The following is an 11,676-nucleotide window of genomic DNA, read 5'->3' as shown; positions in this document are numbered from 1 at the left end:
GCAAGTTTGGGTTCCAGCTCAGCACTAACACACCTGATTCAGTTTATCAAACCTAAAAGGGTTGATTATCAAGTGTGCTATTGCTGGGCTGAAATAGAAGTATGCTCATCAAGTAGATCAGGGAGAGAGGTTGGCCACCTCTGGTATTTACTTTTTTTGGTAACACCCAGCGTCATAGCACGTTATGACATGGTCATAGCCATGTCATATGTCATAACAGCTGACATAACCTGTCATAATATGGTCATAACACTCATTTGACATATAGTACCAGTCATGATGACAGCTTTGCACACTCTCGGCATTCTTTCAACCAGCTTCATGAGGAATGATTTTCCAACGGTCTTGAAGGAGTTCCCACATATGCTGAGCACTTATTGGCTGCTTTTCCTTCACTATGCGGTCAAACTCATCCCAAACCATCTCAATTGGGTTAAGGTCGGCTGATTGTGGAGGCCAGGTCATCTGACGTAGCACTCGATCACTCTCCTTATTGATCAAATCGCCCTTACACAGCCTGGAGGTGTGTTTTGGGTCATTGTCCTGTGCAAATCAAATAATAGTCCCACTAAGCTCAAACCAGATGAGATGGCGTATTGCTGCAGAATGCTGTGGTAGCCATGCTGGTTAAGTGTACCTTGAGTTCTAAATAAATCACAGACAGTGTCACCAGCAAAGCACCCCCACACCATAAGCACCCCCACACCATAACACCTCATCCGTTCACCTACTCTGCGTCTGACAAAGACACGGAGGATGGAACCAAAAATCTCAAATTTGGACTCGGGTGACCAAAGGACAGATTTCCACCGATCTAATGTCCATTGCTCATGTTTCTTGGCCCAAGCAAGTCTCTTCTTCTTATTGGTGTCCTTTAGTAGTGGTTTCTTTGCAGCAGTTAGACCATGAAGGCCTGATTCACGCAGTTTCCTCTGAACAGTTGATGTTGAGGTGTCTGTCACTTGAACTCTGTGAAGCATTTATTTGGGTTGCAATCTGAGGTGCAGTTAACCTGTTAGGGCTAGGGGGCAGTATTGACACGGCTGGATAAAAAACGTACCCGATTTAATCTGGTTACTACTCCTGCCCAGTAACTAGAATATGCATATAATTATTGGCTTTGGATAGAAAACACCCTAAAGTTTCTAAAACTGTTTGAATGGTGTCTGTGAGTATAACAGAACTCCTATGGCAGGCCAAAACCTGAGAAGATTTCAAGCAGGAAGTGGCCTGTCTGAGAAGTAGTGTTTCATCTTGGCTCTTTTTATTGAAGACTCAGGATCTGTGCAATAACGTGACACTTCCTACGTCTTCCATAGGGTCTCAGAGCCCGGGAAAAAGTTGAACGATATCGAGGCAGGCTCTGGCTGAAACACTTTATCGCTTTTGGCAAGTGGTCACTCAGAGTACTATGGGCTTAGGCGCGTGCCCGCTTCGACCGAATGCTTTCTTTTCCTTTGTCTGTTTATATAAACGCAGATTCCCGGTCGGAATATTATCGCTTTTTTATGAGAAAAATGGCATAAAAATTGATTTTAAACAGCGGTTGACATGCTTCGAAGTACGGTAATGGAATATTTAGAATTCTTTTGTCACGAATTGCGCCATGCTCGTCACCCTTATTTACCCTTTAGGATAGTGTCTAGAACGCACGAACAAAACGCCACTGTTTGGATATAACGATGGATTAATTTGGACCAAACCAACATTTGTTATTGAAGTAGAAGTCCCGGGAGTGCATTCTGACGAAGACAACAAAGGTAATAACATTTTTCTTATAGTATATCTGACTTTGATGAGTGCTAAACCTGCTGGGTGTCTAAATAGCTAGCCCTGTGATGCCGGGCTATCTACTGAGAATATTGCAAAATGTGCTTTCACCGAAAAGCTATTTTAAAATCGGACATATCGAGTGCATAGAGGAGTTCTGTATCTATAATTCTTAAAATAATTGTTATGCTTTTTGTGAACGTTTATCGTGAGTAATTTAGTAAATTCACCGGCAGTGTTCGGTGGGAATGCTAGTCACATGCTAATGTAAAAAGCTGGTTTTTGATATAAATATGAACTTGATTGAACAAAACATGCATGTATTGTATAACATAATGTCCTAGGGTTGTCATCTGATGAAGATCATCAAAGGTTAGTGCTGCATTTAGCTGTGGTTTTGGTTTTTGTGACATTTATATGCTAGCTTGAAAAATGGGTGTCTGATTATTTCTGGCTGGGTACTCTGCTGACATAATCTAATGTTTTGCTTTCGTTGTAAAGCCTTTTTGAAATCGGACAGTGTGGTTAGATTAACGAGAGTCTTATCTTTAAAATGGTGTAAAATAGTCATATTTTTGAAAAATTGAAGTAATATCATATCTAAGGTATTTGAATAACGCGCCACAGGATTCAACTGGCTGTTGAGTAGCCCATAGAGGTTAACTAATGAATTTATCCTATGCAGCAGAGGTAACTCTGGGTCTTCCTTTCCTTTGGCGGTCCTCATGAGAGACAGTTTCATCATAGCACTTGATGGTTTTTGCGACTGCACTTGAAGAAACTTTTAAAGTTCTTGAAATGTTCCGTATTCACCGAGCTTCATGTCTTAAAGTAACGATGGACTGTCATTTCTCTTTGCTTATTTGAGCTGTTCTTGCCATAATATGTACTTGGTCTTTTACCAAATAGGGCTATTTTCTGTATACCACCCCTACCACGTCACAACACAACTGATTGGCTCAAACGCATTAAGGAAAGAAATTTGTGGAATTAACTTTAAACAATGCACACCTGTTAATTGAAATGCATTCCAGGTTACTACCTCATGAAGCTGGTTGAGAGAGTGGCAAGAGTGTCAAAGCCGTCATCAAGGCAAAGGGTGGCTACTTTGAAGAATCTCAAATATAAAATATATTTTGATTTGTTCAACACTTTTTTTGGTTAATACATGATTCCATATGTGTTATTTCATAGTGTTGATGTCTTCACTATTATTCTACAATGTAGAAAATAGTAAAAATAAAGAAAAACCCTTGAATGAGTAGGTGTGTCCAATCCTTTGACTGGTACTGTATATTGTGTTATTTTGTGGCTGGTTATGACACCTACATAAGAGTGTCAGAACCTACCAAGGTAGTACTTTTATGGCTGGTTATGACACCTACATAAGAGTGTCAAAACCTACCACACAAGGCAAAATATTCCATTACACCATAGCCTACTTGTCAATGTTTATGTCATATAACATTGACAAGTAGGTGAAATTTATTGTCAATCAGTGTTGCTTCCTAAGTGGACAGTTTGATTTCACAGAAGTGTGATTGACTTGGAGTTACATTGTGTTGTTTAAGTGTTCCCTTTTATTTTTTTGAGCAGTGTAGTAAAAAGCTTTGCGGCACCTTAAATGACATTTTGGGGGAAAAAGACTACTAGGCTCCATCATTCATTGAATCACATGGCTCATTCATCACAAAGCCCACTGATATTGCCAACTACTTTAATGACTTTTTCATTGGCAAGGTAAGCAAACTTAGGGATGACATGCCAGCAACAAACGCTGACACTACACATCCAAGTATGACAGAATTATGAAAGACAAAAATTGTACTTTTGAATTATGTGTGGAAGAAGTGGAAAAAATTATTGTTGTCTATCAACAGTGACAAACCACCGGAGTCCAACAATCTGGATGGAAAATTACATTTTATTTACATTACATTTAAGTCATTTAGCAGACGCTCTTATCCAGAGCGACTTACAAATTGGTGCATTCACCTTATGATATCCAGTGGAACAACCACTTTACAATAGTGCATCTAAATCTTTTAAGGCGGGGGGGGTTAGAAGGATTACTTTATCCTATCCTAGGTATTCCTTAAAGAGGTGGGGTTTCAGGTGTCTCCGGAAGGTGGTGATTGACTCCGCTGTCCTGGCGTCGTGAGGGAGCTTGTTCCACCATTGGGGTGCCAGAGCAGCGAACAGTTTTGACTGGGCTGAGCGGGAACTGTGCTTCCTCAGAGGTAGGGGGGCCAGCAGGCCAGAGGTGGATGAACGCAGTGCCCTTGTTTGGGTGTAGGGCCTGATCAGAGCCTGAAGGTATGGAAAATGACAGGATAATAGCAGACGATATTGCCACATCTTCAATTTAAGCCTACTAGAAAGTGTATGCCCTCAGGCCTGGAAGGAAACTAAAGTCATTCGGCTTCCCATGAACAGTAAAGCCCCCTTTACTGGCTCAAATAGCCGACCAATCAGCCTGTTACCAACCCTTAGTAAACTTCTGGAAAAAATGGTGTTTGACCAGATACAATGCTATTTCACAGTAAACAAATTGACAACAGACTTTCAGCACGCGTATAGGGAAGGACACTCAACAAGCACAGCACTTACACAAATTACTGATGATTGGCTGAGAGAAATTGATGATAAAATGATTGTGTTGGCTGTCTTGTTAGACTTCAGTGCAGCTTTTGGCATTATTGATCATGGAAAAACGAATTTGTTATGGCTTTACACCCTCTGCTATAATGTGGATAAAGAGTTACTTGTATAACAGAACACAGAGGGTGTTCTTTAACGGAAGCCTCTCAAACATAATCCAGGTAGAATCAGGAATTCCCCAGGGTAGCTGTTTAGGCCCCTTGCTTTTTTCCATTTTTACTAATGACATACCACTGGCTTTGCATAAAGCTATAATGTCTATGTATGCAGATGACTCAACACTATACATGTCAGCTACTTCAGCGACTGAAATGATTGCAACACTTAACAAAGAGCTGCAGTTAGTTTCAGAGTTGGTGGCAAGGAATAAGTTAGCCCTAAATATTTTTAAAACTAAAAGCATTGTATTTGGGACAAAACATTCACTAAACCCTAAAACTCAAATAAATCTTGTAACAAATAATGTGGAAAATGAGCAAGTTGAGATCAAATCAAATTGTATTAGTCACAGTGAAATGCTTACTTACGAGCCCCTAACCAACAGTGCAGTTTCAAAAAATACGGATAAGAATAAGAGGCTAAATTAAGAAGTAATTAAAGAGCAGCAGTAAAAAATAACAATATATACAGTGCCGGTACAGAGTCAATGTGCAGGGGCACCGGTTAGTTGAGGTAGTATGTACAGTACATGTAGGTACAGTTAATTAAAGTGACTATGCATAGATGACACCAGAGAGTGGCAGTGGTGTGGAGGGGGGGGGGAAGTCTTATGGCTTAGGGGTAGAATCTGTTTAGAAGCCTCTTGGACCTAGACTTGGCGCTCCGGTACCGCTTGCCGTGCGGTAGCAGAGAGAACAGTCTATGACTAGGGTGGCTGGAGTCTTTGACAACATCATGGTCCAAGCCCTCATTAATAGCCTCAATTATGACTATCCAATCTACTCATCAAATTAGGAATAGTAGGCTTACATTAGTATGCAAGTGCAATGATAGATGCATGAAATGCTTTATTAAAGGTGAATTGTTATGGTGAAAAAGTTGCTTCCCCAAAACTTAACTCATGCACCGCCTATGTAAGAGACACATGCTAATAGCTAGACTACAAGCTTTCTAGCTAGCTAATGTTGGCTAACTTGGTCTTGTTTTTAACACCTGGTTAGCATAACAGCTAACAACTAAACTTGAAATCAGACTTACCAGTGATGAAATGATCGGAACAGACCCTGTAATGACAGCTGTCTGGGTTCAGGTCTTGACAGGCAAAACAGTTTCTTTGCTTTTCTGACAGTTCTTGAATCTTGTCTCCTTGGTGTAATTTTTTTTAGGCACTGTTATCATGCAATTTGGGGTAGCCACTCAGCTGTTGTTGTCGTAAGAATTAATGCGGTGGTCTTCCAACATGGCTGCCAGGAGGCGTCGTACGTCAACTGCAAGCCCTCTATACCTGCCTGCTTTGTGCCAACACCTGTTCCAAAACGGTTGTACCAACATATTTTCCAATTCTTGTGCTGATACCTGTGCTGATAACTGAGCCAACATTCTTGTCTTACTGCTGTTACAGTTATACACAGGTTGCTCTTCTTTGGGCCTACAACAGTTGTGTGAGTGAGACTGTCTCTAGCTCTCTTGTTGTTCTTCGTCCAGAGTATCTTCGGAATGCCACGTGTGTGAGTGGCAGTGCCAGCGGAGGCTTCCACCTCATCTGGAAAGAGCAGGAAGCTGTCACTTGTGGGTACACTGTGGAGTGGTGCACAGTGGGAAGCGGAGTTTCCTGCACTCTGCAATGGAGGAAGGTGCCAGTGGGAAACACATCAGTGTCCCTACCAGCAGGTATCACATAACAAGTTTACACACACCACCATTATCCTTGTAGGTAACATTTTACATGAAGTCGCTGTGTAGTTATACTGTAATCACAGTAGTGACAAAGAAAATGGTAATTGTCCAATCTATTTCAACTTAAAGCCTACTGGCACTACCTTTTTAGTTACAATATATATATTTTGCAGGGGATTTTAAAGCGGGTCATAGGTACACCTTTGATATATATGGCTGCACTGACGAAGGAGACAAACTACTGGGGATCCGCACTGGCTACTCCCAGGAACTCAGTGAGTGAGTTACGTTGTGATTATGTGTTGTGACAAGTAAGAGATGGGTTGTGAAAGTTGTAGGGGATATCTCTCTCTCATGTTCAACCCCTTCCCCTCTCTTTCTCTCTTCCTCCTTTCTCTCAACCTATAGAGCCTGTCCAGTCTCCCAGGCTGGTTGAGCCCATTAGAACAACTTCCTCTTCTGTGACACTGGAGTGGCGTTACCATGAGGACGACCACTCTCACCCAGGGTTCATCACTGGTTACTTGGTAACCGTGCACAAGACAGGGTCTCAGAGGTCACCAGGTCATGTGCGAAGTGGGTATCATCAATATCAACATGGGTAACAAGCAATTCCATTTAAAAGAAGTCATGAGAGCATTTGTTCCTCTGACACAGTGTTTCCTGTATCTAGGTCCTTTTACCAAGATGGTGGCGGACCCCCACAATAAGTCTCTAACCATAGTAGGACTGCAGGAGCACCAGAAGTACACCTTCCATCTGAGTGCACTCACTAATGTTGGACCAGGCCCGCCAACTACTGTAACTGTCAAGACCCAGACAATCCGTGAGTCAAACTCCGGCTGGAGCACTCTAGGGGCAGGGGCAGACTGGGTCATACTGAAATGTATTAAATAAAACCTCTTAAACGTTAAGTCCCTTATATATGGGACTTTGAGTGGTTCTGGACTGGTTTCAGACCAACTTTTCTGTGTACAGAACGTTCTGTGAACGGCACAGCACACCGTGATAGCTCTGGTTGTCCCGCTTCACATGCTGCTCTGTCATAAGTTATGTGAAATGGTGCCAATTTTGCACTGTCACTAAGTATGATCATATTTATTTGACAGTTATAAGAGAAGTGGAAATATTATAGTAAGTTGTTTAGAATTTGATTGTTACTATATTTAGAAAGCATTTCAATCATTTCATGCCCTACTTTCATTCCCCCACTTTCGTTGAATAGGAAAAAATTCATACTGTGTACTTTGTGTCCTCAAGTGACTACATACTTTTTACCAGAAAGGGGAGATTTTGTTCTTTCTGACAGTACAATAATTACTAGGTATTGTTTATGGCTCTATCAAGATAAATAATAACTTTCGGGTATGCCTATTTAGGTGGAATTCTACATTTTGACATAAAATGTTACCTTTAAAATAAAGTCTAATGTCCCGGAGGCACACAATTATGTGGTGTGTTGCTCACTCTTTTTAAATCTGAAAGCACATTTGTATTTTAGATCATGACATTCTGAGCCCAGTAGTAATGACCTGGTGTTACAGTATGTGCTGCTGTGTCCTATGATAGCCTCTATTCTCCTGGCTAAGATCTTAACTCCTCTCCTGCTGCTGTTGGGGCTCGCCATCCTCCTGTGTCTATTCTGGAAAATGTGAGACTTTAAACACTATCCAGTCAACATTATCATGCACAATTTATTTTTCAAGATTAACATTGGTCCTCCATACCACTATGTCATCCTTAACAGTCAATGTGTAATGTGAACCCTGTCTAACCTCCTCTGTGGCTATCCTCCAGGCTGAGGAGTTGTATAGTGGAGCTGTTTGGGTACCCGGCTGGGATGAACATCAAACCAATTGAACTGGACCTCCACTTACATGAGGTACCGTGCAGTTCTGTACAGGCTTTCATATGTCTCATGTGTCTGAAGTTGATGAGTACTGCCTCTTTGTTCGAGGTGTTTTCTCTCATTTGGATTTACCTTAAACAGATGAGAATAAACGGATGTACAGTATGTTATAGTCACAATTATTGTTTTGCAATCTGATAGAATGACTGTACAACTTCTCGCCTGATTCCATTCATCCTCTATTCTGTCCATCACATCTACAGACCAGTGAGAGGCTGCGGTGTCTCAAGGTGGGGGACTGTGCCTGCAGTGACATCGAGATCTTGAGCGTCAGGCCAACCATGTCAGAGAGGACCCCTCTCATTCACCCCAAACTCCCCCGCCTTTCTTCCTCTTTCACCACCATTCCTTCCTCTTCATTCTGCCCTGTGCACCCTTCCTCCTACTCTTCATCCATGTCTTCCTCCTTGCCCTCCCTCTCACCTCCCTGCCCATCCTCTTCTACTCAACACCTGCACCAAAAAGGGTACTGTCCACAGTCACCCACAGAAGTCTGGGATAGCTCAGTCCAGACAAGCCTCACCAACAGAAGTTATTTCCCCTCTGTGGGGGCGGAGCAATCCGTTGAGCTGAAACCAATCAGAGGCACAGACAGCAGTGACATCTCCAGCTCACCAATCAAGCTCTCCAATCTCATCACCAGCGAGCCTTCTGAGGGGCCGCAGTTACGACCAGGGGCATTATTGGAGAATATTGATGGATACATCACCACTGACTCATTAGTTAAGTCAATGACTGCATATATGAATGGACAAAGCCATTGATTACATGACACCATTCATTCCTATGTGAAGACTTAATAGCGCACTGAAGCCAAATTAAGTCAGTCATGTAGACATAACATGCTCAGTTTGAGCTACTCCAGGAAGTGACGTTGCAGGTTAGCTTAGTGCTGCCCCTATCATTGAGTAACTCAACTTGAAGACCGACCGGTGTTGGCTGCCATTAGCAACTAAATTATCCTTCTAAATCAAATCAAATTGTATTTGTCACATGCACCGAATACAACAGGTGTAGACTTTACCTTGAAATGCTTACTTACGAGCCCTTAACCAACAATTCAGTTAAAAAGTGAGATAAAAATGCAAATAAGAAAGGAGAAAAAAAGGAAATAGTAACACACTAAAAGAATAGTAACGAGGAGTACCGGTACCGAGTCAATGTGCAGGGGTATGAGGTAGTTGAGATAATTGAGATTAGTGGTGTAAAGTACTTAAGTAAAAATACTTTAAAGTACTACTTAAGTAGTTTTTTGGGGTATCTGTACCTTACTTCACTATTTATATTTTTGGCAACTTTTACTTTTACTTCACTACATTCCAAAAGAAACTAATGTACTTTTTACTCCATACATTTTCCCTGACACCCAAAAGAACTTGTCACATTTTGACAGGAAAATGGTCCAATTCACACATTTATCAAGGGAACATTCCTGGTCATCCCTAATGCCTCTGATCTGGCGGACTCACTAAACACAAATGCTTTGTTTGTAAATTATGTCTGAGTGTTGGAGTGTGCCCCTGGCTATCTGTCCCCAAAAGAATTGTGCAGTCTGTTTTGCTGAATATAAGGAACTTGAAATGATTTATACTTTTACTTTTTGATATATTTTTGTGATTACATTTACTTTTGATGCTAAAGTATATTTAAAACCAAATACTTTTAGACTTTTACTGAAGTAGTATTTTACTGGGTGACTTTCACTTTTACTTGAGTCATTTTCTAGTAAGGTATCTTTGCTTTTACTCAAGTATGACATTTGAGTACTTTCTCCACCACTGATTGAAATAATATGTAAATGTAGGTAAGGGTAAAAGTGTCTAGGCAATCAGGATAGATAATAAACAGCATAGCAGCAGCGTATGTGAAGTGTGTGAAAGTGTGTGTCTGTGTAGCATCAATATGTATGTGTGTGGGGGGGGGATATAATGCAAATAGTCTGGGTTGCCATTTGAATAACAGTCTTAGAATCAGATCAGGAGCCTGGGTCAATTGTGCACCGCCCTATGGGATTCCTGATAACGGCCGGTTGTGATACAGGCCGGGATCGAACCCAGGTCTGTAGAGACGGCTCTAGCACCGCTGCGCCACTCGGGAGGTCCCGGGATTTTTATGCGCTTCAACACTCTGTGGTCCTGTTCTGTTAGCTTGTGTGGCCTACCACTTCGTGGCGGAGCCGTTGGCGCTCCTAGACGTTTCCACTTCACAATAAATAGCACTTACAGTAGACCAGGGCAGAAATATGATGAACTGACTTGACGAACTGACTGCCAATGTTTGTCTATGGAGATTGCATGTCCATTTGCTCGATTTTATACACCTGTCAGCAACGGGTGTAGCTGAAATAGCCAAATCCACTAATTTGAAGGTGTGTCCACATACTTTTGTATATATAGTGTACATCTGGTGTGTTAGAAGCAATTATTAGTACCATGATTGTCTTCTAATTATTATTTTGTTTACACAAAGACAGACCATGAAGATTGCCATTTTTCCATTCACTATAATGTGGGATCCTGTTTTCTGCAAACAATGCCTAAAGTACCGCGGTCAGCCTTGAACTTCTGTTCTTCAGTGGGTGGGGCAGTCGTTCTCCCCTGAGTTAAGTAGTCAGTCTGATTCTGAAAGGTCAAGGGTCTGTTGGTGGGATATTTTGCTGGGAAGATGACAAGATGATGTATGGACAACGTGTAGGGTTCAAATAACACTTAAAATAATTTGAGCTGCTCTGACAAAAGTGGGTTGGACCAAAGTTTTTACTGTGGTTTTTATGCTTATGATGATGTCCTGATTTGTACTAGTGCCATGCACCCCAGAATACTTCCATTATTTGAACCTGGACTGTGTGTTGTTGTGTTTAGGGCAATGAATAATGTGCATAATGCATTCTATTTATATTGTGTAACTATATCTCATGTAAATAGACTCATTCACTTTCTCAGTTAAAGTATGTTAAATCCATTAGGCATGTTAAATCCATGCCAACATCACTAACACACCATCAGCTCCATGCTCTTAAGCAAATATGATCGTCTGTAGAAATATATCCGTTAGCATTTTGAGGACCTTCAGATCTACACAGCTTACTCAATACTCATGTTACTCATACTCATATTCCTCTCATCACATTGTCCATCTGCAGCCCAGACTTTTGAAAAGGTTGTGTAACTGAGAGAATATTGCCTCAACAGGCTGATTAGCCAACATCCTCTCGGTATCAAATGGAAGATCTGAGGGGAAATGGCTCAATACAAACTGCTGGGGTGAATGTGAATCGTAAATGCAACTTCAATCATATCTTTCTCAGGTCTATCGAAGCTACTGTATACTCTCATATAGGGGCTAAGTTCGAGGGTTAATTGTAGACTACATATTTTTTAACAGCCGTTACACTTCATAAACAAAATAAATCAAATGTTATTCGTCACATGCGCCGAATACAATAGGTGTAGACTTTACTGTGAAATGCTTACTTACAATCCCTTAACCAACAATGCACT

General features: G+C 41.3%; 1 protein-coding gene across 6 annotated transcripts in view; it reads left to right on the top strand.

Annotated features, from left to right (window-relative positions):
• Nucleotides 1-10,039, top strand: part of osmr (oncostatin M receptor) — a 33,009-nt gene extending 22,970 nt beyond the window's left edge. For 4 of the 6 annotated variants that reach the window (XM_045708842.1, XM_014174916.2, XM_014174915.2 and 1 more), the window contains 7 exons: nt 6,076-6,261; nt 6,441-6,542; nt 6,676-6,843; nt 6,941-7,093; nt 7,837-7,918; nt 8,065-8,149; nt 8,380-10,039. In XM_045708842.1, the coding sequence (XP_045564798.1) occupies nt 6,076-6,261; nt 6,441-6,542; nt 6,676-6,843; nt 6,941-7,093; nt 7,837-7,918; nt 8,065-8,149; nt 8,380-8,940 (1,337 nt within the window). In that variant the 3' untranslated portion in view covers nt 8,941-10,039. Of the gene's footprint in view, nt 1-6,075; nt 6,262-6,440; nt 6,543-6,675; nt 6,844-6,940; nt 7,094-7,768; nt 7,919-8,064; nt 8,150-8,379 lie in introns of those variants that run through there. The other 2 variants (XM_014174917.2, XR_006762241.1) reach the window with 2 other exon arrangements.
• Nucleotides 10,040-11,676: the final 1,637 nt, after the last annotated feature.

This window comes from Salmo salar, chromosome ssa26 (assembly GCF_905237065.1).
Source record: "Salmo salar chromosome ssa26, Ssal_v3.1, whole genome shotgun sequence".
NCBI lineage: Eukaryota > Metazoa > Chordata > Actinopteri > Salmoniformes > Salmonidae > Salmo > Salmo salar.
This window is presented reverse-complemented; position numbering and strand designations above follow the sequence as displayed.